This window comes from Gymnoscopelus braueri (genome assembly GCF_963280865.1).
Source record: "Gymnoscopelus braueri genome assembly, chromosome: 23".
Lineage (NCBI taxonomy): Eukaryota > Metazoa > Chordata > Actinopteri > Myctophiformes > Myctophidae > Gymnoscopelus > Gymnoscopelus braueri.
In genome coordinates this window covers 29996226-30022251 of record NC_137625.1, presented here as the reverse complement: position 1 = coordinate 30022251, position 26026 = coordinate 29996226, and the positions used below count along the sequence as shown (strand labels likewise).

The following is a 26026-nucleotide window of genomic DNA, read 5'->3' as shown; positions in this document are numbered from 1 at the left end:
CAGGAGAGAGTACCCATTTATCAGCTTCATTGTTCCAGTTAAAATTGTGTCTGCTCATTTCTTTGTGTCATCACTTCCAATTTCACTTGGTTAATCTGTATCCTGACTGAGTTCTCTATCCTGTGATTGGATAAAGTTGGTATCCTGACCTGAAAATGCATTTTCTGTTTAATAAAGAGCTGGAGAGACATGGAGACTCCTGTTACTGAACAAACCCTCTGTAGCAATGAGTACCATCAGAATATAGAGCTATTTAACACTTATTTTAACCAAAGAACCACTTAACCTACCTTAACTATTGAATTGTAAAAACAAACAAAAAACATATAGCGCTGTGATTTTAAATAATTTATTACAACACAGGGTCTGTGTTTGAAATATACATTAATGTGAAATGCATTTGTTGTTTTGACTCTTCTGACACGTATACAGTAATAGAACACTTGAGGACATACATGCAGGTATTTACAGGTATATACATTGGAAGGCTGAAAGAACAGTTTGTTTGACCCCAATCTGGGAACCCATCGCCAACTGAAAATGAAAAACAGCGCCCTCTGCTGTTTGTTCTATGTCTGCAGAAGCTGTTCTTGAGAGATTAGTTTGACCCTGATGAGCTGAGGCTCAAAACATACAATAAATCTAACATTGGAGTATATGAGTGTGCTGCTTCTATTCTTTCCTTACAGGTACAGCATATACATTATATTGCAAATGTGATAAAAAATCAGGGCAAACAGATCTACTGTAAATACTGGGGAAAACACAGATGTTTAAGTTTTGAAATGATTTTGGTTGCTTTCTACTTCCATTTACTTCATTGACTGGGGTCTCCCAGGGGTCTATACTTGGTCCCCCCCTTCTTTCCCTCTACTCACCAAATCTCTTCACTGACAATATTTGCTCTGCATTAACCCATTAAGACCGGGAACGCATCTGTCATTTTAAGATTTCTTTGGCTATTCAAAAATAGCAGATAATACAAAAAATTGCAGATCTGCTATTTCTTTGAAAAATCATGGAAAATGTGTGCAAATCTTTGAACATTTTTAACTCATTTTTTAGATCTGTGGTTCTGGGGGTCCCTGGAACAACATATTTTGAGATAGGGGTCCGAGGCCAAATACATATAATTTTGGGGGTCTTGACATGAAAAAGTTGGAGCACCACTTTTACATTTAGATATGTATTTGGCTGTGGACCTCCATCTCAAAATGTTTTGTTCCAGGGTCCCCCCCAGAAGCAAAGATTTGAGTTACAAATGTTTGCACACATTTTCAAAAATAGCAGATATACAAGCTCATAGCGCGGCACTCGCACGCTTGTATATCTGCTATTTTTGAATAACCAAAGAAATCTAAAATGACACAGGTGCGTTCCCGGATTGAATGGGTTAAGAGCGTCTGCTAAATGCCTAAATTGTAAAATGTGATGCGTTGTGGGCTTGTAGATTGGCTATTTCCGGTGAATGTTGGCCTATTATGACATGCCCAGAATGGGAACACTAGGGCTCATGTGGTTAAGGCAGTTTACACTTGACACCATTTCTGGGGGACGGTAATGTGATATATATTTGTAAAAAAATATTATATATTCTCAAGGTACACTTAGGCTTTAAAAAATTGCACAACACATTCTTAAGTAATAGATTACTGTATCTCCGTTACCTTTGGCATGCTGACATTTCCCAGTTGTCAGGCAAGTTCAGCATATAAATACTATAATAATCAACAGAAGGGATGTCCTCAACTAAAGAAATTCCTAGTCAACTAATAGTCAAAGGAATTTGTCCACTAATCAATTAGTTGATTTGACCGACAAATCTGTAGAACTGCTGAATCATTCAGACACCAGCCTTTTCAGGTTGGAGGTTGAGAACTAAACATTGTAATGTTGATTTATCAGTTAATAATGGCCATTTAAAGTTATAGACAGGTACTATCTACTGCTTAAAAGAAAATAAGAGATTTACATCTCAACAAACAAACAAAAACATAAAAAATTACTAATAATCAATAAAACAACGTCTTGGTCAAATAAGACCAAACTGATCAATTAAGTATGATGTGACTGCCCTAATTAACAGTTCATTTCTTGGGGCACGGGCCTACAGCTGTCTGTTTTGCTGTCGACTCATTTGCAACATAATATCAATATCACGGTTACTTCAAAATATGCAGAAGTTATAATGAACTGTAATATGTAATGCTGAAACGATGTGTGGTGAGCTCTAGCTCACGGTCCCTACACTCTGCACATCTCGACCGTATTCATTATTCGTCTTTATCATAATAGCGTTTCTTCATGGCTCGGTACTTCCTCAGGAAATAGAGCGCCGCCAGCTCCTTGATGACAAAGTCGCCTCGTTTCACCAGCTTGTCGATCTTCTCGGGGTCCGTCACGTCTTTGTTCTTCATGAAGGCCGCCTTCAGCTTCTCCCTGAAGTACGCTGACCCTTGGGGGTATTCCCGTCCAAGATACAGCAGCTGTCAAGGAATGCAAAACAAGTTGTTTAGAAACAAAGGGTCAGTTTAGGATGCACTCCCAGGAAAATCTCTCTCTCTCTGCGTCGTCCCCTCCACCTCCAGTGATTAAAACTAAAAACATCTAAAAAACATCTAAAATGACTAAAACATCCAGGACAACGCTCCACACGTCCCAGACCCTACTCCCTTCTGGCTCCCAAACTATGGAACGAACTCCACATTGCAGTTAGAACTGCAGACTCACTCCTAATCTGAAGACTCACCTCTTCAGACTCCACATCAGCCCGTAGCACTTGCCCTAGCCTTGACGACCTTGCAGGCTCATGCAAAGGCTTAAATCTAATTTAGCTAGCATGTTATGTAGACAGATGCCAGGTCATTTGTAGACCTGGCATCCTATAGTGCAGCGCTACTCAACCCGCGGCCCGCGGGACGCATGCGGCCCCAACGCAGCGTCTCTGCGACACCTCATGGTAATTTTTTTTTCTTTTTTTTTAAGCACAGGATAAAAATATACATTTCCGTTCAAATATATGGGTTGCTAAAAAAAATATCAAAAACAGACAGACATACATACAGGTGCGTCAATTGTTACAGGTATAATGCATAGTTTTCTATGCATTTCGTTTTTTTGGGGGGGGTTTGACCCCCAATTTCTTTCGGCCGCACGCCCAGGATAGGTGTCCCTTATTTCAATCTCTGGGAGTTGGCAACCCTAACCTTGCCATACCTTAGCTTTTGCTGAACTGATGCCACTGGACATACACACAAAATAAACAGGTACAGTGAAAAGAATATGATGTCAAAATGTACATTTTCTTATAACAATAACAATGTGTAGTGTGTGTTACAAAATAAAAAAATCCAAAATAGGACCGTCATTTTTAGCTTGCGGCCCCTTGGACTTTTGGTATTTTGCTGAGTGGCCCCTGAGCCATCTTAAGTTGAGTAGCCCTGCTATAGTGTGTATAGTTTCAATGTACAGATTATTGCTTTTTTGATATTACACTGTTTAGACTGATGATAAGTTCTTGGTTTACCTATGATCCTAGATGACTATTTCTATGCATTTGATGTATTACATCGTGTTTACCTTGCTTACTGTAAATCGCTCTGGATTAAGAGCATAAATTGGATCCCACAGTACAAGCTTTTTAGCAGGGAGTTCTTGGTGTCGATGGCAATGACTGGTGTCATCCTCCTGACTGCTATCTTCTCTGATACACATAGTGGCTCTCCGTACAGACGTTAGTGTTAATTTAACTCTGAGAGTGTACAAGTGGACCCATACCGCTTTGTAACACTGTCTGACAGTGACCAAATGGACCCTTGACAGGTCCATTTGGTTCCATTTTTACACTCAGAGTGAAATTAACACTGAGGATTTTTACAGTGTATGCATAAACACAAGTCATGTTCAGTGACATGGCACTGTGTGTGTGTGTGTGTGTGTGTGTGTGTGTGTGTGTGTGTGTGTGTGTGTGTGTGTGTGTGTGTGTGTGTGTGTGTGTGTGTGTGTGTGTGTGTGTGTGTGTGTGTGCGTGTGTGTGTGTGTTAACTTACATTCTTGTAAAGTCTAATCACTTTACTCTTTAATGGGTTGGACATGTCTAGAATGGGATGTCACTTTAGGAAACAGCTGAAATGAAAACAAGACAAGACAAAATACAGTTAGTCAAATGAAAGAGAGACGAGGCTCCACCATAGAGTTAAAAGATGTGTACCCATCTGTCACGAGAGACCGCATTTCTACCACTCTACCAAGAGGCAATTCCTGTTTGGCCATGGGGATACATATTGTATATGAGCTTCAGGCAGTAATACTTGTCAAACAGTAGGCGTCATCACCACCCAACACCATCAGGGTCTAAATGTATCAATGGAAGAGTACAATTTAGGTATTTAGCAGAAGCTCTTAAAGGGCAAGACCACGTTGGTAGAGGTTTGGGTTGTGTATTTATCTCGCCATGATGCAACTCCAAAGGTGGACAAGAAATCAAAAAGAATTGCATTGATTAGAAATTGTTCATTATAAATATGCTCCTCATTGACTTATACAAGTCACTCTTTTAGCACATAAACGAACACAAACAAAGTTGATTCAGACAATATAGAACATCACCAAACCCAGTACTGTTTGTTTTCTAAATGAAAATGTTAACTTTCTGTTGATTTTACTATTTGAAGATCACATAAATAGTGCAACAAAAAAAAAAACAGTGAAGTCCCACAAAGTAACTCCTGATAAACATCACCTGTCTAAACATGCATCTAAATAACATTCTTAGCAGGACAAGTAAATCTGCATATATTAGCATATATATAGATTAGACCAGACCACCAGCTGTTCGTTTATACTCAACCACCAGCCTTGGATCAAGACTATCATAGTATTTGATCAAGTCTGACTTTTACTTTCGTATCCACAGTGTGTATGCAAATGTCAAAAATCGATTCAATAAAAAAGAAAAGAGAAAAAAAAGACATCTATGATAGTCTTGAGCCAAGGCACCACACATATTGGTTAAAAAAATAACGTTTTATTAATAAAAAATAAGTGCAGCTTTATTAATAACCGATCCCATAGGGAGCTCCACGTAGTGACATTTAGCTGTAGCTTGTTAGCAGTGATCGTACAGAGGACTGTGAGATCAGATCAAAACATCGATCGTGTTGTAGGTCAGTGATCAGATGGTTCAACATGCATAGGGTGATACTGATCGTTGATCATCACACATTCACAACAAACACAGGAGGACACACAGCTTTACCCTTGTCCTTCCTTTGTGTGTGAAGGGTCCTACGTGCACTTACATATATCGCCCTACGCAGTACGCACACACACACACACACCACCATAAACGCATAAGACTACTGCCGTACGTCGTTCCGTTGTGTCGCAAACAACAACAAGACGCCTGCGCATGCGTCGGTCCTGTGTTTCCATGGTTACTGGGACGCTTCTCAGAAGAGCTACATTGTTTGTGAAGATGGTGAGAAATTGTGCTTTTTTTTGTACACTGTTATTCAGTGTGTGTGTGTGTGTGTGTGTGTGTGTGTGTGTGTGTGTGTGTGTGTGTGTGTGTTTGTGTGTGTGTGTGTGTGTGTGCGCGCGCGCGTGTTTAGATTAGATAACATGTCAAGTTAATATAAATGTTACAAGTAAAAGAGGCAATATTTGCCTCTGAGATGTAGTAGAAGTAAAAGTACTGAAAATACTCCAGTACAAATACCTCAAAATTGTACTTAAGTACAGTACATGAGTAAAAATTGACGTAGTACTGTACTTTAATTACACCACTGTCATACTGTAACCTCCACAGTTATGAGAGCCCTTCAAATGAAAAAGTTTGAGAAACACTAGCATAACATTCAAATTACCACTAAAATATAAAGAATGCTAGGCAACCACATACAGTATACCCACCTCCTCTGTAGTACGATATACACAATGACCACAATGACACAGCATCTTCATGTTTTTATATTTGGTTTCATTTCATTTGGTTTCAAGTCAGCCAAAAAGCCTGGAAAACTGAACAAAACAGAGAGAGAGAGACTGGAGAGAGAGGAGGAGGCGGAGAGGAAACTCAAAGAAGAAGGTAAACACACACACACACACACACACACACACACACACACACACACACACACACACACACACACACACACACACACACACACACACACACATATTTGAAATATTTATTTATGTCCACAAAATGAGAAGTACAGGTGTACAAAGGACATAAACACTGCCAGTGCAGTCAGATGAAGGGAAAACAGTTAGTTACAAAGCGCATGTAAAGCAGAGCAACGTTACATACAAAACAAAAGATGGCATACTTGTCAAACACAGCGGACAACAATCATGGGTAAAGGAAGCAACGCCTCCTCCAAATTGAGCGGCTTCCTATAATAGCTGATATTGAGCAGTACCTTGCTAATTGTTTAGCCCTCCTTTTGGAGAGGCCGGCCATTTGCAGGCCCCTTACAACCAACTTGTGCACGTGCCCTAGACTACCAAAGATAAAAACCAAAAGTTTACATCTGTAGCCTAGCTGAGAGATGGTCTGCTCTAGCTGATGATATTTTAGCACTTTGGTTAGGAAGGCTTCCTCTAAGCTGTAATCAAAAGTACAGCCGACCTCGAGAATGAACACCTCCCTATGGTTTTCATTAACAACAATGACATCAGGGGTGTTAGCTGAAATGTTAGAGAACACAGAATCATCGTTACACAGGTTAAACATGCTCGGCTGCTTATACAGCATGATGGAGGACCTGAAAATAGAAGTGATATCTTTAGATATCAAATCCACTATTCTGTCATGCCTACTTATGTAGAGTCCCCTGTATACATGGCACCCATTTAAGATGTGGGACATGGTTTCAGCTATTTGTTCACGACCATGATGTATACAGTGAGGAGCATGGTTGCCTGGAAACCAGATGGAGAGGTTAAGTTTAGATGGTAAAACCTGCAACCTCGCTTTCAGAGTAAAGATAATAATGCATTCGTCTAAAGCAACATTTTTTAGCACAGAGTGCGAGACAGAATGGTCCGCAGCGGGGAGACATGCAGACTTGCAACCTCAGTTCAGTCCACACACACACACACACACACATAAACACACACACACACACACACACACAAGTGGTGGTCTACACAGTAAAATGAACGTAACCACCCTTTATAGGTCCATTATATTTAATTAGTTCACACTCTCTCTCTCAGAGTTAAATCCAGTCCTTGTGGTTGTGCTCCTCAGTGGAGGCCCGCCTGCAGGCAGAGAAAGAGGAGGAGGAGAGGTTGGAGATTGAGAGCATCGAACAGAAGGAGCAGCAGCGGCTCGAGTTAAAGGTGAGCCGTGTGTTCCTGGGGCACCATGGTGCTACAGATGATTTAATAATAATAACAATAATACCTCACATTTATACAGCGCTTTTCTAAGAACCCAAAGACAAAACTTTTTTTTTAATGAAAAACACAAAAAAGGCTAAAGGAACAGTAAGACAGGGGGGTGTGCACTTAATTGGGGAAAGCCATATTGAAGAGGTGGGTTTTGAGAGCGGCTTTGAAGGATTGAGGGGTGGGGGCTTCTCTCATAATATGGAGTGGTTAATGGTGTCGAAGGCGGCGCTGAGATCCAGGAGGATGAGGATGGAGAGGAGGCCGCAGTCAGCAGACAGGAGAATGTCGTTGGTGATCGTTTTGAAGGGGTTCCAGGGGGTAAAATGAGCTAATGTAGCATCAAAATAGCACTTTAAACCCTATGAAAAATTTTGAATATGTTTTGAAACATTTTAAGAGCACAAGTGAAAAAGTTTGAGAACCACATACTGGTCTATTCTCCTCTAAAAAGGTGTCATTTGACTTTACATTCAACCTGAATAATTACAGACTTATGATAAGGGTGTCCTTACAGAGGCGTAACGTATTGAGCACAGTCAAGCTTCAGTGACTGTTGATGGCTGTGTGTCAAACATTGTAATGCTCTCACAGGACCAAGAGCGCAGAGAGGATGAACTGAACGAACTCCGCCATCTACTGGAGGACAACCATAATGCAGTGGCCAGATGGAAAACGGAAACCAGGGAGAAAGCCAAGGTGTGTGTGTGTGTGTGTGTGTGTGTGTGTGTGTGTGTGTGTGTGTGTGTGTGTGTGTGTGTGTGTGTGTGTGTGTGTGTGTGTGTGTGTGTGTGTGTGTGTGTGTGTGTGTGTGCGTGTGCGTGTGAAGGTGCGTGTGAAGGTGAGAGAGTGAGTAAGATGGAGCTTGTTCTCCATTCCTTGACTGAGTGTGCACACATATACTCTTGACAAGTTATTATCGTCCAAGATATTATATGAATTTACAAAATAACATGATAGTGATGAGCATACAGTCATTGTATCTTGTTGAAAATGATGGTTAAAAATGTGTGTGTGTGTGTGTGTGTGTGTGTGTGTGTGTGTGTGTGTGTGTGTGTGTGTGCAGTGGGACAGGTACATGCGATGCGACGGCAGCCCAGACCCAACGGTGCAGCAGGAGATCAACACCTACATCAGCCTGTGGAGAGACGACCCAGAGATCAACATTACAGCTGTGCTGAAGCAGTGTGCCCTCACTTTACAGGTGTGTATGTGTGTGTGTGTGTGTGTGTGTGTGTGTGTGTGTGTGTGTGTGTGTGTGTGTGTGTGTGCGTGTGCGTGTGTGCGTGTGTGCGTGTGTGTGTGTGTCCAGTCCTCACTGTAAAGATAAGTGAGACTGTGTCAGATTGCTCGTACAGTAAAGCTTCATTGAATAATTGAGAAACTGAGTTTTCTTTTCTTTCTTCAATATCAACCAGTGGTGGAAAAAGTATTCACATGTTTTACTTAAGTAAAAGTATCAATACTGCAATGTAGAAATACTCTGTTACAAGTGAAAGTCCGGCATAACACATTTACTTGAGTAAAAGTACAAAAGTATTGGTATCAAAATATGCTTAAAGTACAAAAGTAAAAGTCACTCATACTCATTGTGCATAATGTATAAGTTAAAAATGTATATACAATCTTTTGAAAATAGCAGATCTACAAGCTCACAACGCGTCGCATCGCGATGCGTTGTGAGCTTGTAGATCTGCTATTTTCAAATGGTCGAAATACATATAGGGTTGAAGTGGTTAGTATGTTTTGCGATAATAGTACAGAAGTACAGTACTTAAGTAAGTGTACTTAGTTACACCTCTGATATCAACGCAACATGAAAAACAGGAGCAAAATCCTGCCCTTGAAAGAAACAAAGCTGCTACCAACTGCTGTTTAAAAATGTCACTGGTTAGTTAGTGCACTGTTTCTCAACGTGGCAAAAAAAAAACCAACAACAACAAACAAACAGATTTTTCCCCCTCGTAGCTGATTGAGGAGCTGGAGGGTCTGCTGGCAGACGTCAGAGAGCCGGGTGAGATCCAGAGGCACCAGGACACCCTGCTGTGTCTGCAGGAGCTGATCCACTCCAAACACCACCTCGCCTCTGAGGAGATCCTCAAGGTAGGAGGGCAAACCAGTGGTATTATAGTTAGTTACCTTGTTAGTAACACTAACCATCTATGAAATACACCCATTTAAACCTGTTTTAAGTAGGAAGCTGTCAACTGATGGACAACCCTCTCTCTGACAGATATATAAGACGTGCTAACACTCCAGCAGTGACATGTTTTCTCCTTCATCACAGTGACATGTTTTCTCCTTCATCACAGTGACATGTTTTCTCCTTCATCACAGTGACATGTTTTCTCCTTCATCACAGTGACATGTTTTCTCCTTTATCACAGTGACATGTTTTCTCCTTCATCAAAGTGACATGTTTTCTCCTTCATCACAGTGGGCCAGCAATAACGCTGACATAGAGACTGGCAACATGCAGACTGTGATTAAGGACGACAATGTCACACTGTGTCTGTGGGCCAACATCAGCAAGAACCCAAGGTGAGTTTGTCTGTGCAAGTGAGTGTGAGTGTGTGAGTGTGTGAGTGTGTGTGTGTGTGTGTGTGTGTGTGTGTGTGTGTGTGTGTGTGTGTGTGTGTGTGTGTGTGTGTGTGAGTGAGTGAGTGAGTGAGTGAGTGAGTGAGTGAGTGAGTGTGTGTGAGTGTGAGTGTGTGAGTGTGAGTGAGTTAAGTGAGTTAAGTGAGTGAGTGAGTGAGTGTGTGCGCGCATAACCCATTAAGACCTCACGCCGATTCTATAAATGTTTTCTGAAAAAAAACGTATGTTGTGGTGTGGCTCTCCAACATTTTCATGTCAAGGAAAACGCCAAAATTCTATGTATTTGGCCGCGGATCATCTCAAAATATTTTGTTCCAGGGACCCCCAGAAGCAAAGATTTGAGTAAAAAAAAAAGTGTTCAAAAAATATGTTCAAAGATTTTCACAAATTTTCACGTCTCTCTACTCGTCCCATCAGGTTCACAGACATTGGCTTTGAGGAGGTGGGTCTGGGGTTCGAGCTGCCCAAACAGCTGGCTGGGAGTGACATCGCCGTCCGCATCCTTCACACCCGCTACGACCATCTGACGCCTCTGGCCCGGATGAGACAACAGAGCGCACACACACACACACACAGGTGCCCGTCACGCACGCGCACGCACGCACGCACGCACGCACACGCACGCACACACACACACACACACACACACACACACACACACACACACACACACACACACACACACACACACACACACACACACACACACACACACACACACACACACACACACACACACACACACACACACACAGAACCATGTCTGAACCATATTAACACCACGGTAGCCATTTTGTTGTTACTGTACGTCATACTCTTGGGTGGGGATTACAACTAGCATTACCACTACTGCTCCGTTACTACTTTACTACTATATGCTGTGAAATCTTGAGTGTGTGTTTTACTGTGTTGCACAATAAAACCCTCAGTAAGAAGGAGTACTACTCCTACTAATGCTGCTATTACTACAGCTGCTACTACTACTTAATCATACAATCAATCAGCTCCCAGTATTATTAATGTTACTGCTGCTACTCTTAAAAGGATCCCTGGCTAATAAGCTAAATATGCCTTAATACATTATAATTGTCCTCTAAAATTAAAATGTAAAATTAAAAACACCTTAAATATTTTATTTATTTTAGAAATAGTTCATCTTTTACTCAAAAGGGGCAATGCCCGTCTCAAGTTGATGATGTCATTTGTCCATGTGTGGTCTATCCCTATGGAATTTATGGAACGCATGTGAAATAAAAAACGTAATACAGCACTTCCTAAGGTTAATATGAGCATCAAATCAATATTTTAAATACATGTATTTCATAAATGCGGATTGGAATCCCAGGTAGGATATAAAACTTTGCAGCTTTAAAAGAAGGTATTACCTTCTTGTCTTTTTTGGTGGCAGGTCCCTCAGCGGGGGACAGGATGCCGTCTTTCTGGAGACAGACTCACCCGAGCAGGAGGAAACGGGAGGAGAGGGGGAGATAACGGAGGGTGGAGAAAGCCCCACCACGCTGCTGCCTAGCGGGACGGACGAGGAGGTGCAGTCGGTCCGAGGAGCTGAAGGACAGACGGTGACGGGGACAGACGAGTCGGTGGCGTCGATCCGAGAGTCTGATGGACGGACGGCGAGCGGGACGGACGAGGAGGCTCAGTCAGTGAGAGAGTCTGATGGACACAAGGTGAGATGGAGAGGAATGCTCGGTCGGTTGCAGTGGTGGGAAAAGTGCTCACATTTCTTACTTAAGTAAAAGTATCAATAATGTAGAAATACTAATACTATAAATGTCTGGAATTCAAAATTGACTTGGGTAAAAGTACAAAGGTATTGGCATCAAAATGTACTTAAAGTACCAAAAGTAAAAGTACTCATTATGCAGAAATGTCTCATTTCAAGTTTTCAAATCAAAAAATCAAAATCTTTTGAAAATAGCAGATCTACAAGTTCACAATGGGTCGCATCACAATGCATTGTCAGCTTGTAGATCTGCTATTTTCAAATGGCCGAAATGTATATAGGGCTGAAGTGGTTACTGTATATATTTTTTAATAATAATCAAAATCTACAAAGTAACTAGTAACTCAAGTTTTCAAATCATTGTAGTGTAGTAAAAGTACAATATTTGCCTCTGAGATGTAGTGGAGTAGAAGTAAAAGTACTGAAAATTGGAAATACTCCAGTAAAGTAGAAAATACCTCAAAACTGTACTTAAGTACAGTACTTGAGTAAATGTACTTAGTTACTATACACCACTGGTCGGTTGTTTCTCGCAAATCACCACAAATGCTAACATTAAGATTATCTCCTTCAGTCAAGCACCCCCAAATTCATATGGATTTTGCCACAGACCCCGCACTATCTGAGAATATTTTGTGACAGGGACCCTGTGTTTGTGTTGTTAATGTTTTTCAAAATGAAAGTCTTTCACAACTTTTCAAGATTTTTCAAAATATTTCTAAGATCTCGTTGTGAGCTTGTAGATTGGCTATTTTCGAATAGCCAAAGTAGAAAATATACTGGATTTTGATCCTACATCAATAAAAAGCAAGTGTCTTGTACACCTACAAAGGCGACAGGTGCGTAAGAGAAGACCAAAACGAGGGCCCATCAATGCCCTGAAAGAAAAAAACCTCCTGCACACGTTTCTCCATCTACTAATACCGGTCCCTATGAACAATATAAAGCGTTCATTCTTGTCGTGCGTGCATCCCTAGCAGAGCACAGTGAGCGAGGCTTCGATGAGGAGTGCTGGCCAGAAGCCCGTAGAGGAATCTCAGCCTGGCCCCATAGTGACACAGACAGACACAGTCTCAGGTGAGACGCCCAGCATTAAGGCTTCCTGAATACATCTTCCAGTATTACACAGCCCACATTTCTATAGAAGCTCACCAACTGCTCTCTCTCTCTCTCTCTCTCTCTCTCTCTCTCCGGGTGGTGTGGACTCAGGTCCCGCCCTGCTGGAGCCATTGATTGACAGCTCCGTGGTGGACTTGTTGCAGTACACGCCCCTCGGTGGGATCTTCTACTGGGACGTCTTCTGCCTCCCGCCCCAGTCCCAACGGGTCCACGGCTGGGACATCATACAGGTGAATACATCATATTGTGGTGGTGTAAAGTAACTAAGTATTTTTTTTGGGGGTACTTTTACTTTACTGGAGTATTTCCAATTGTCTATACTTTTATTTTTACTCCACTACATCTCAGAGGCAAATATTGTACTTTTACAAGTATTTGAAGACTTTAGTTACTAGTTTTTGCAGATAAATTATTACATTATAAAACACACATTAACCATTTTAGCCCTATTTTATACCTACGCATCGCGTGGTTTTCGTACTTGGTAATTGTACATTTTGATACCAATACTTTTGTACTTCTACTCAAGTGAATTTTGAATTCCGGACTTTTACTTGTAACGGAGTACTTCTACATTAAAGTATTGATACTTTTACTTAAGTAAAACATCTGAGTACTTTTACCACCACTGCCTATAGGTGGTGCGTTCTAGTCCAATAACTTCACCACATGAACCCTAACGTCTCTATTCTGGCGGCAAACATTTGTCAAAAATCTACAAGCTCACATCGTGTTGCGTTGTGAGCTTGTAGATCGTCTATTTTCAAGATACATTATGTAAATGGGTAAACCTTACTAGGGAATCCTGCTAGGCAGGATGCTGGATCGAAAAAGGGTTCAATCACTATGTAAGAAAAATGAAATCCACACAAATAAAATGTCCTAAGATGTATTAAAGGTGAGTGACCTTTTAAGCACCTCAGACTTCTGTTGAGTACAGTACAGGTCATATATACAGGACATACAATATATACAAAAAAGGAATGGACCAAGTACTGTATAGGGCAGTGGTTTTCAACCGTTTTCATGCCAAATGAAAATGTTTTGTGCCAGGGACCCCCAGAAGCAAAGATTTGAGTTATTTCTTTTGTGCAAAAATAGCAGATCTACAAGCTCATAGCGTGGCACTCGGTGCCACGCTATGAGCTTGTAGATCTGCTATTTTTGAATATCCAAAGATAAGTGGTTAAAATGATTGTGACGCTATGTTAAAGGAGGAGTTCACCCAAAAAATTACTTATTTTCTATCAATTACACACCCCATGAAGCCTTGATTTCATGGATTTATTTTTGTTTTTGTGGCATTCCTAAGCCAATAATTTGATGACCGTGTGTATTTCCGGTAGGAGACACAAATAATCTACTTTGTGTCTCCTACCGGATACATTAGCCGGTAGGAGACAGGAATCAAATTATTAGCTTAGGAATGCGACAAAAACAAAAAAGAATCCATGGATTCAAGGCTTCATAGGGTGTGCAATTGATAGAAAATAAGTAATTTTTTGGGTGAACTCCTCCTTTAACTAATTTCGCTGGGGGGACCCCCTGGTACCCCCCCCCTCAAGGACCACTGGTTGAGAACCACTGGTATAGAGGAACCTCGGTCAACTAATTGTATAGGGTTTAAAGGTAGGGTAAGTGATTTACTTTGGTTAAAATAAGTGTTAAATAGCTCTATATTCTGATAGTACTCATTGCTATAGAGTGTTTGTTCAGTAAAAGGAGTCTCCATGTCTCTCCAGCTCTTTATTAAACAGAAAAATGCATTGTCAGTGCTCTCTCCTGATTGGCTTAAATGTTGTCACCTACCTGAAAATGTACTATATTCTGTTTACTAAAGAGCTGGAGAGACCCCTGTGACCGAACAAACACTCTGTAGCAATGATTACTATCAGAATATAGTACTTTAAAGACATTCATTTTCACTTTTTTTATTTTGTATGTTTTTTGGGGGGTTTCATGACCTCAATTACACCCCAAAAACCTGAACTTTGAACATTCAGTGGATTTTCTGTGGTCTGGGGTTTTCTGAATAATTAGGCTGAAAAGTAATCTGTGATTGGCCCTTGGACAGTGAAGTCACAGGCCATTAATCCCGCCCACTCTCCTCCTCGCCCCTCCCCTCCCCTATCCTTTCCTTTGGGGGGGAGGAGCAGAGGTGATGATTGACAGGCAAAATCCCTCAACAGCGACACTCGCAGGCAAAGATTTTTTTTTTCATTGCAGTTGAAAAGGCTTTAGAAATGTGAGAGAAAAACACCTGCAATGGCTCACTGGAGTGGAATTTTCAGTTAAAACATTTTATACATGTTTGAAGGATCATGACAAAGACTTTTAATGTGTTGTAAAACTGAATGTTATGAAAGCTTTAAACTTTTTAACAAAATAAATGTTTTACCAAAAATCTCACTTACCCTACCTTTAAGTTGTTATAGTCAAGGGGTCCCCATCTCTCTCTCTCTCCCCCAGCTGTTGGACACGGGGCACCAGGTGTTCCCCTACCCCCCCACGGAGCAGGCTCAGCTTCAGGGCTCGGCCTCGGTGAACGCAGAGGAGGACAGCGGGGTGCAGCTCGCCTGTCCCCCCGTCGGCATGTCCGTCGCGCTGCCCGACTCCGTCCTCTTCCTGGAACAGCCCCACGTGGCCCGCTGGGACCCTGAAGGTATAGGTGACACAGCGGTGCATGATGATCAGCAGTGGTGTAAAGTAACTAAGTACATGTACTCAAGTACTGTACTTAAGTACAATTTTGAGGTATTTTTACTTTACTGGAGTATTTCCAATTTTCAATACTTTTACTTCTTCTACTCCACTACATCTCAGAGGCAAATATTGTTCTTTTACTCCACTACAATTATTTGAAAACTTTAGTTACTAGTTACTTTGCAGATATAAATGATCATGTTATAAAACATACATTAACCACTTCAGCCCTATTTTATACCTAGGCTATTTGAAAATAGCCACGTTGTGAGCTTGTAGATCTGCTATTTTCAAACATTTTAGTACTTTTAATTTTGGTACTTTAAGTATATTTTGATGCCAATACTTTTGCACTTTTACTCAAGTATATATATTTTTTACACTTTTACTTGTAACAGAGTATGTTTATATTGTGGGATTGCTACTTTTACCTAAGTAAAATATCTGAGTACTTCTTCCACCACTGTCAACGGAGCAACCATTGAAATATCTCCCCGTTATTTGGAGTTACATCGTGGCAAGGTAAACTATACGACCCAAACCTCCACCAAAGTGTCATTATTTTGCTTGAACTCTGTGTCTTCCATAGGGAAGCAGTGGAAGACGGATGGGATCAACGACGTCTCCTACGAGGCGGCCGAGGCCAAAGTCTCCTTTAAGATGGACTCCTTCCATGCCTTTGTGTTGATGCAGGACGCCTACCTCCACCTGCCCTTCCAGGGCTGGGAGCTGAGGCCTCTGGGACAGGACTCGGCTCTGTTCACCGTCAACACGGCCCTCATAGACCTCAGCATCACTGTCCAAGTAAAAGCAGGGGTTCTGAACCTGTGGGGGGGGGGGGGGCACATGATTTTGGGGGAGTCCCCAGATGACAGTAAAGTGGAAAAAAAAATTAATACCTAAAAAAAGAGGGGGAAGAAAAGAAACAAAAAGAAAAAAGACCAGAGAGAGGCAAACATTGTGAATATAGCAGATCTACAGATCTACAGATCTACAAGCTCACAACGCCTCGCGCTGCGAGGCGTTGTGAGCTTGTAGATCTGCTATATTCACAATATTTATCTGTGGGACCGAGTCAGACTATATGTAATGCCTCAACTCCTATAATTCCAAGTGCTTGTCAGGGTGGGGGGGTCCCCAGTTCAAATATGATTGTTTGGGGGGGTCCCCAGTTCAAATATGATTATTTTGGGGGGCCTGAAAAGGTTGAGAACCACTAAAGTAAAGGGCAAATATTTGAAAGCACACGGTGTCACATTCTGCGTCAATAACCATAATGTTTTTACATTGAGATTGCATTTCTACTACCATCTCAAAATAAGGGTGAAAGGATGGATTTCTGTTTTACCTAGTGTCTGTCTGTCTGTCTGTCTGTCTGTCTGTCAGGGTAACCAGTGTATGCTCCAGTCAGAGCAGGAGAAAGGCCTCTCTCACCTGGTAGGGAGGTGGATGGACGGGCCAGCACTGCAGAAAGCCATGGTCAGCGCCGGGGTCAACATCTTTGTCAACGAGTACACCGACAAATACGTCAGTAGCTGCGCTAAGGTCTGTATCACCCGTGGAGGCCTGAAAACACATCTTTATATCATATTAACACAGAGTCAACCCCATTGGACATTTTGGACTGAATTTTCTTATTCCTACTTTATCTATTTTTTCCTGTCTTCTCCTCCGGGGCCTGACTTGCACTTCCGGTAGGTGCCTGTTAACCCATTTAGACCGGGAACGCATCCGTGTCATTTTTAGATTTCTTTGGGCTATTCAAAAATAGCAGATCTACAAGCTCATAGCGCGGCACAATCGATGCATTGTGAGCTTTTAGATCTGCCATTTCTTTTTTTTAATCTTGAACATTTTTGCAAATCTTTGAATTTATATTATGTTATATTTATGTTGCTATAATCAGTGGTTCTGAAACGTTTTCATGTCAAGGAGCCCCAAAATGATATGTTTTTGGCCGCGGACCCCCATAGGGACCCCCCCCACCCGCCCCCAGAAGCAAAGATTTTAGTTAGTTATTTACCGAGTGGACAAACCTGTGCTGCAACATGCTGTCTGGCAACACAACACGGGAAAATGAGAAAGGATAAGGAAATTGAGAAGGATATAACAACAGTTCCCGTCAAGCTCTTTGCACACGTCTGCTGAAAAAGCTTGTTGTTCATGTTCATTTCTCTGCCAACACACCTGCATAGCCGTCTAAACAGGAAAACAACAGACACGCAACCGTTTCCTCATTTTAAACGTGAGACCTGCATCAACCTCTCTTGTTCCATGTCTGTCTGGTCCTGACATAGTAATATGTCTCTTTTATTACGTTCTGACCTTGATCTTGATTGTGATCTTGTCCTTTTCGACACAAAAATGTACTTTATCATGTCTTCAGGGCAGCCGACTGAGATCATTCCAAGTTTCTTTTGTTATTGTGTTCACAGGCACACACAGTACTCTGCTATGCATACCGTAGCTGTAATCAGCTTAACTTAAAACATTTCCTTAACACAATGTCCCTGTGCCACAGGAATAACCTGACCCTGTCAAACAATGTTGCAATACAACGCTTGCACCGGTGTTGCACGTGATTGAGAACTGTGTTAAAATGAGCTGCGCTGGTCCTCTTCTCCTCTACAGGACCCATTGATAGAGCATGCTGCTTATGAACAGATGGCCCTTCTCTCGTCTGCCTACGCCTTCTCATGGAGCCAATGGAATGCCAAGTGTGGGCCTGAGCATCTGGTCATGCAGGTACACAACAAGAGAACCACACCGTAAAATCCTAAGGATTCATTTAACTCGAGAGGATCATGTGGATACATTAACCGTGGCCAACCATGGCCTTTACACACACACACACACACACACACACACACACACACACACACACACACACACACACACACACACACACACACACACACACACACACACACACACACACACACACAGAGTGATATTTCTTTCAGAATGAGGAAAAGATGTTAATCGAAAACCGAGGTGTGTGATTACTTGGGATGACTCGCCAAACTGCTGTCTTACAGCAAACAAGACGTTCTGTTCACATGCCCTGCATGTTTAACGTCGTCTATGTCAGGGGTCTTCAACAGGGGGTCCGGGACCCCTAGGGGGTCCTCAGAGTTACTTGAACTCTGAGGAACAACTTGAACTCTAGAATCCATATTCTGAGGGGAACATTCGCGCTGCGAGGCGTTGTGAGCTTGTAGATCGGCTATTTTCGGCCAAGAGGTTTGGTGTAGAGGGGGGAAAAGAGCAGACCAAGTATAGAGAAAAAGGTCAAGTTTACTAAAGTATTGACGGTTTAAGTGGTTAAATGTCTGAAAATACAGTATATGAAGCGATCTATGAAATCTATGAAGAATTTGTATTCACAATTAACACAATTGTATAGGTCCCTGCTTCATCTCTCTCTCAGCTAAGGGGTCCTTGGGCCTGAAAACGTTGAAGACCCCTGGTCTATGTGCATTGTGCACTAGAGATGCACCGATATTTCAGATTGATTGACATTATATATATATATAGGCCCATATATAGGCATACTGTATATGGAGACCCGGAAGTGTCGTTAGGATGTCCAGTTGTCCAGAATCACCGATCCAACCAATATTCCCATATATGGGCATGCCAATAAACAGGGTATGGGCATATACTAATGACGACATCAGGGTTCTCCATATACTGTATGGGCATAAAAGGGACACAGGTAGACAGACAGAGATCTCCATATATGGGCATACTCAGACATATAGGTCGGATCGGCGGTGCAACGTAGGTGTGAGGGCCCGCATTGCGGCCCAAACTCTAGATCAGTGGTTCTCAACCTTTTCAGGCCGTGACCCCCCAAAATAAATCATATTTGAACTCGGGACCCCCCACCCTGACAAGCACTTGGAATGTAGAAGTTGAGGCATTAGATGTTCGGTTTCACAGATAAATAGTGAAAATAGCAGATCTACAAGCTCACGACGCCTCGCTTTGCGAGGCATCGTGAGCTTGTAGATCAGCTATTTTCACAATTGTTTCCTCTTTCTTATATTATTTTAACGATTTGGCCAATGTTTGACCAGTCTTTATAGTATAGTTTGTTGATTACTTTTGATGCAGTAATGATCTTTTTCTTTTCTTTATTTTTGAGGTATTAAAAAGGTCTTAAGAGTCCTTAAAATTGTCACTTCAGTGTCATCTGGGGACCCGCCAAAAATCGTGTGGGGACCCCCTGGGGGTCCCGACCCACAGGTTGAGAACCACTGCTCTAGATGTGAGGGCCCGAAACCTCTAGTATAGATTATATATGATTTGTTAATTCGATTCGTTTGATGAACTGCACCCTAATTAAACACTAATCTCTTTTCCTCTCCTACCTGAACCCTTGGCCGCCAGGTATGCGAGCACCACGGTCCCTCCCCGGTGCCCAGGGGCTCGTGGAGCGTCTTCCTGCTGGGAGCTCAGAGGTGTCAGAAGCTGAAGATCGTGGAGACGGAGGAGTCCTTCTCTCCGGAGCTCCACCCGGACACAGAGTTCCATTCCACGTTTGTCCACATGCTGCGTGAGGACACCAGCGTCGAGGGGCTGGAGAGGACGAGGAAATCCCAGAACCTGTTCGTTGACACGGTGCAGAGTCTAATTTGTGCCACCCGAACGCTTATTTATGCTTAACCTGCCACTTTCAACCTCTTCCCTGTTTTTGGCAAAAAAAAAAAAATGTTCAAAGATTTAACCCATTAAGACCAGGGAAGGCATCCGTGTCATTTTAGATTTCGTTGGCTATTAAAAAATAGCAGATCTACAAGCTCAAGTGCCGCGCTACGAGCTTGTAGATCTACTATTTTTGAAAGATCGTGAAAATGTGAGCAAATCTTTGTATATATATATCTTTTTTTTTTAAAGCGAACATGTTTTACTTTAAAATCTTTGCTTCTGGGGGGGTCCCTGGAACATCATATTTTGAGATGGGGGTCCGTGGCCAAATACATACAATTTTGGGGGGTCCTTCTCCCCCAAAATTTGAGAACCACTATATTACACTGATATTATAACATTTTTTTTTTTCCAAAAAAGGTTGGGATTTAGAAGACATTTGTAGAATCCCCAGAAGTTAAAAATGTTTGCTCTAAAAATATACATGTATTGAAAGATTTGCACAAATCTTTCACGATTTTTCAAAAATAGCCATTTGGAAACCTTCTGCAAAATGAGTACTTTTACTTGCTCAAGTAAATTTTGAATTCCAGACTTTTACTTGTGACAGAGTATTTCTACAATGCAGTAGTGATACTTTTACATAAGTAAGAAATGTGAGTACTTTTTCCACCACTGGGGCTTTACCCGCAAGGCTATAATAAACATGCTGTATCATTGTATATAAAAGCTGCAAACATTCATTATTTTTGAGCATACTTGGTATTGTACCCCACATAATAAACAGACCGGTTTTCTCTCTTAAAATAGTTTTCTTTATTTGTGCAAAGTTTTCAAAGCATCCTCTTTGGAACATACAAAAGTGTATGAAGGTTGAAAACGGTGATCAACACGGCAAAGAACCCAAAGAGGAGGGAACATATAAATGCTTTGGTGTTTAAGACTGTAACAACGTTATAACAACGTACATCCATCATATAACAATGAAATATTTATGCAACCAAAAACTTAAATAAAACTGAATTTCAAACAAAACAATAATAAAAAAAACTTAAAATAGACATTTTATTACCAGTGTTCATAGAGTTTAAGATAAAAAAAACAGAAAAAGAAGAGCCAGTGAGGGAAGAAGAGGAGGAGGTCCTCCAGGTTTAAAAAGGCAGACAGTCCCTACAGACTCACGTGCCTCCAGAAATGTCACAATTAAATGGCGTTTCCAAAGCAAAAATAAGCCAAATCTGGGCTTCGGGGGTCCATCAAATCCACACACCAAGAAGATAATGTGGAGACTTGGGGAGACAACGGATCAGTTCAATGCTGCTGTGTCCATAGAGAGGACACATGTGACTGGTTAAAAAAATGTGCCAACAGTGAGTTCTCCTGGTTTCTCTCCAGGTCCAGGTGGAGGAGGGCGCCAAACGGCACCAAAAAAGACAAATATATAAAGACCACCCCCAACCTCTGCTGCCATCTTTCCTCTGCACGCACACACACACACACTAACACACAAACACACACACTAATTAAGCAAACGTGACGTGAACCATAAAGACCTCAAAAGAGTCTATTATCTCCCCCAAGGCCTCCTCTGTGCCGTCTTGTGTCTGGTGGGTAGACAAGCACCGGCAAACCAAACCAACAGCCTCCGCAGAGAAAACCACTCTTCTATCTCCATGAGTCCACAAGCAGTAGTATCTATAGGGCTGATGGATGAGGGCAACCGTCCACCTTGGGCCCCAACGGGAGGTGGGAGGGGGGGGCAGGGGTTTAGATGGGGGGCTGTCCGTTGTGCCGGAGCCCCGTGTAGGGCCACAGCAGCTGCTGGATGGTCATCCATGAGTCCCCGGTCCCCACGGGTGACGCGTCGGCTGCTGGCTGCATCACCAGGCTGGCCAGCAGTGCCAAGAGCCCTGCAAAGGGGTTTGACCACAACATTATAGTTTTTCCGTTTACGGATTCGTTGTCGCGTCAGTAAATGTCGAGATTGGGGAACTCGAGCAGTGTCATGTACTTGCAGTCACTCAGTACTTGCACTGAATTACTTACTAAATTTACATTTAGAAATTTTGACGGTGACAAATGACAAAAAGGTTGAAAACTTGAGTTGCGACATTGACACCAGAATTCTGCAGGTCGCACTACGAAAAGCATTCTTTAAATACTCCCTAAATAAGGGTCAGATAAAAAAAAAAGAAGAAGAAATACCAGTGCATTATCTTATAAAAATCATACACACAATTAGACCAGAAAAATGATTACCTGCCAGGACCACCACCAAGGCCAGCCACAACCACAGCCCCCTGCCGCTCCTGGCCCCCGCAGCCCGGGAGGAGGTGGACAGACCCTGGGACAGAAACGGCGCCGTCACGGAGTCTGTCACGGTCAGACTGGGAGTAGGGCTCGGACTGGAGGGAGAAAGAGGAAGGTATATGGGGTGTTAAGACCAGAATGGAGTGATGAGCGGGAGGAGGAATGAATGACAGAGGCGGCAGTTAAAAGAAAAAGTGAATATGAGTAATGAGTTTTAGTAAGAACGATATTTTCATAGCCAAAAACATGATGCAAGTTACCAAAAGTGACCACTTCTCCTCGTTCAAACACTTAAACCCTGCACACTTCGTTGTATGTCAAGTGGCGGAGATAGCCAATCTTCAAGCTCACAATGCAACACGTTGTGAGCTTGTAAATCTGCAATTTTGGCAATTTTTGCCAAATGTTTGCCCGTTAATACTTGCCCAGAATAGGGACACTAGGGTTTATGTGGTTAAGAAACGTAAAAGAAAACGGAACAGTGCTGAACTGCTACAACGAGACTACCAATTAGTGTTGATTTCGTCGACTAAAAATGTTCGTTGACTACCTTTTTTCACTGACGTATACTGAATAAAAACTAAGCTATAATGACTAAAACTACGACTAAATATATTGACAATTTTGTCCACAAATAAAAACTAGACTAAAATGTTAGTGAGGGACTAGTGGAGAAGAGATCCAGTAGAACTAAAAGACAAGTCATTTTATGTTTGGTTGCGCTCCGGTGTTGCGCTCTGAAAATAGCAGATCTACAAGCTCACAACGCGTCGCAGATTTTCAGCATACAACCAAGTGTAAAATCAGCCATTACGACGCCATCAAGTCATCGCCAAAATACATTTTTGCCGACTAAATCAACTGTAGATTTAGTCGACTAAAACTAGACATAAACTAAAACGAAATGGAATTTTATTCAAAAGACTGACTAAAACTAAATCAAAAAGGTTGCTGTCAAAATCAACACGGCTACCAATGAGTCAGGTGTAATAGGTCATTTGTGGTAACTTTCCATGTACAGTACAGTATGTCAAACACTGCGTTAGCTGCAGCTCAATGCAAACCAGAACTGCTTTGCCAGGAGAGTGCATTCTCCAAACCCTGCTTAAATCACCAGAAACGCAGCAACATTTGCAGGTCCGCATCATTGCCATTGTAAAACAACAAAACAAAAGAACGCCGACAGCAGCACAGTTAGAGCAAATGGCATGGATTTAGTAGACATCAGTGCTGAATGTAGACAGCTGCGCAGGCAGAAGACACCGTCCATCAAACACTCTGATTTTGACTGTAAATCAGTGCAATAGTTGCTAGCACTGCTTGTCTGCAAAGCTCTGGAAGGCCTCGTGATTGTATGGCTTTGAGATGAAACCAAAAAAACGATTGCCACTGTTGGATTAGACACCCTGCACACTTACAGCGTTACAAAGAGCTCATCCTGTCCTCTGGAATGGTTAAGGGAAAAGAGGAAACCAGAAAATAAATAAGCACAGTTGTGTTAAAGTAATGAGCAGAAGACACTGAACCAAAGTTGACCGACAAAATACATAGTCCAGATGGAGTCGTTCAAACATAAAACAGCCGAGATGCTTAACACGTATGCATGGTGCAACACCGCCCTGCTACAAAAATGTGTTGTTTATCAATCAGATCTTTTGCACACACACACTAGCCTGGTAAACCCCCCGCCCCTTCGGAAATCTCATTTGTATTTGATTTCAGGAGTTGGTCTGGCATGAAAGTCTGTTTGGCTGAGGGCGGGAGCTGGGCGGGAGTAGTAGCACTGACTGACAACCCCTTCAGCCAATCAGCAGTTCGTTCCACCACCACCACAGCGCAACGTAGGAGCAAGGGGACATTTGAAAGGGCCATGGCGAAAATAGGTTGCTTTATACGGATACATGAGTATCACTGCCCGTCCCTGCCTGTTCTCTGAATTCTTATTTTTAAATAGGCTCGGTCATGATTAATTGACCACATAAATGAAGTTAAACAACTAAATGCTATCCGAAAAATATCTTAAAAGTAAATTCCGTGCCACAAAAAATAAGTTTGAGAGCGTTTTGAAGTTTTAAAATACAGCAGTGATTTTTTTTGTGGCCGCGGTTCGTTTTCGCTCGACTCCACTTGGCTCCACTCGGCTTCCACCTGATTGGCCAACGTGCGCTGTCAATCACAGAACAATGAGCGAGGATGCGGATAGGCTAGTCCATTTTGTGGAAACGCCCAGACTAATCTGAGTTCCCAGAAGTTTTCGCCACCTCTCGCATACAAACGGGAGGGGCGAGGAAACTTCTGGGCCAGAGCCCTGGTATTTGTGCACGGGATGTAACTTACGCTCAGAATCTGAGCGGACACGCCTCTTACCGGTCTGAGAGCTGTGCAACTCGTCTAAACAGTCCGACGAGAGGCAAACAGCAGTACACAACAATGGCGGCCGCAATTTCTCAAGGAGAAATTGCTTCCCGTCGCTCCTATTTACATGCACCACTACATTGTGGATCCCGCCCCCTTTTCTTCATTGGCTGTTGATTTGAATCAGAACGCAGTGGCCGCGGCCCTGCTGTCCAGGCTCTGAGGCGAAGTCTCCCAGACCAGACTCATTCCTGAAATCAAATGCAAATGAGATTTCCGGAAGGGGGATGTTATTGGTTTACCAGGCTACACACACACACACACACACACACACACACAGCATCCTAACTCGAAATCTTTGCAAGTAATTCAACGGTTTCAAAAATAAAGCAAAATGGTGTGACAACACAGATCTCAAGCCATAATTCACAGTCATGATACATAGTTACACCGTCATCATGACCAGAGATAGTGGAGGCCCAAGAGCAAAAGAAGAAACTAGCGCAGCTCAGAGCCCTATAATAAAAGACTTCTGTCATACAGAGGTTCTATTTACCCGCATTGCCTTTGTTTTACATAGACCTTGCATCGTAACACAGCCTAATTTGTGCTAAGTGTTGTCCAGCACAGACAAAGCATAAATTACGCTTCAGTGGTGGAAAAGTAACAAAACATTTGAGCAGGGGCGGCCTTTCCTATGTTTCACCCGTTTCAATTGAAACGGGCCCCGAACCAAAAAAAAAAAAAAAAAAGTTTAGATTTTTTTTTTTTCAAAATACAATTTTAGATTTTTTTCCGCAAACAAAATCCGCAAATTCCGCAAACAAAATCGGGGTGACCGTGTTTTGGGGCGAATTTTTTTTAATTAGAAAAAAAAATATATATATATATATATATTTTTTTTTTATTTTTTTTTTGGGGGGTGGGGGGGTGCATAGGGGGCCACATATTAGCTCTTGAAACGGGCCCCCAGATCACTAAGGCCGCCCCTGCATTTGAGGTATTTGTACTTTATTTGAGTATTTCCAATTTCCAATACTTTTACTTCACTACATCTCAGAGACAAACTCCACTACAATTATTTGACAACTTTAGTTACTCGTTACTTCATAGATTTGGATTATTATTACAAAACATTAACCACTTCAG

At 42.1% G+C, this 26026-nt stretch overlaps 3 protein-coding genes across 4 annotated transcripts in view; 1 reads left to right on the top strand and 2 right to left on the bottom strand.

Annotated features, from left to right (window-relative positions):
- Positions 1–26: 26 nt before the first annotated feature.
- lyrm5a (LYR motif containing 5a) lies at positions 27–5339 on the bottom strand. Of its 2 annotated transcripts, none has more exons than XM_080421702.1 (3): positions 5301–5339; positions 4050–4125; positions 27–2486 (listed from the first exon to the last, which is right to left on the bottom strand). In XM_080421702.1, exons 2-3 carry the CDS (start codon positions 4092–4094, stop codon positions 2274–2276), a joined length of 258 nt encoding a protein of 85 aa, XP_080277828.1. In that variant the 5' UTR covers positions 4095–4125; positions 5301–5339; the 3' UTR covers positions 27–2273. The 2 variants fall into 2 exon arrangements, with proteins under 2 accessions (XP_080277828.1, XP_080277827.1); XM_080421701.1 differs by having other exon boundaries at positions 40–2486; positions 5258–5339.
- Positions 5340–5946: 607 nt separating this feature from the next.
- Positions 5947–20361, top strand: dnai7 (dynein axonemal intermediate chain 7; the record flags this gene model as incomplete). Its single annotated transcript, XM_080421176.1, has 15 exons — positions 5947–6088; positions 7259–7350; positions 7993–8097; positions 8465–8602; positions 9367–9501; positions 9836–9939; positions 10414–10552; positions 11424–11681; positions 12715–12814; positions 12947–13086; positions 15326–15518; positions 16149–16363; positions 16946–17104; positions 18191–18304; positions 19955–20361. 15 exons carry the CDS (start codon positions 5947–5949, stop codon positions 20228–20230), a joined length of 2310 nt encoding a protein of 769 aa, XP_080277302.1. The 3' UTR covers positions 20231–20361.
- A 643-nt stretch (positions 20362–21004) lies between these two features.
- lrmp (lymphoid-restricted membrane protein) overlaps positions 21005–26026 on the bottom strand; it is a gene marked incomplete at its 5' end in the record, with an annotated part of 63154 nt that continues 58132 nt past the window's right edge. Inside the window, 3 exons of the mRNA XM_080421175.1 lie at positions 21005–22122; positions 22472–22617; positions 23941–23967. Coding sequence (XP_080277301.1) covers positions 21980–22122; positions 22472–22617; positions 23941–23967 — 316 coding nt within the window. The 3' untranslated portion in view covers positions 21005–21979. The remainder of the gene's footprint in view (positions 22123–22471; positions 22618–23940; positions 23968–26026) is intronic.

Bases quoted from the DNA above. Each gene is read 5' to 3' on its own strand.
- lyrm5a (XM_080421702.1), bottom strand. From the start codon at position 4,094: ATGTCCAACCCATTAAAGAGTAAAGTGATTAGACTTTACAAGAAT. The intron at 2,487-4,049 runs GTAAGTTAACAC...ATTCCTTGACAG, and splicing joins TGATTAGACTTTACAAGAAT to CTGCTGTATCTTGGACGGGA.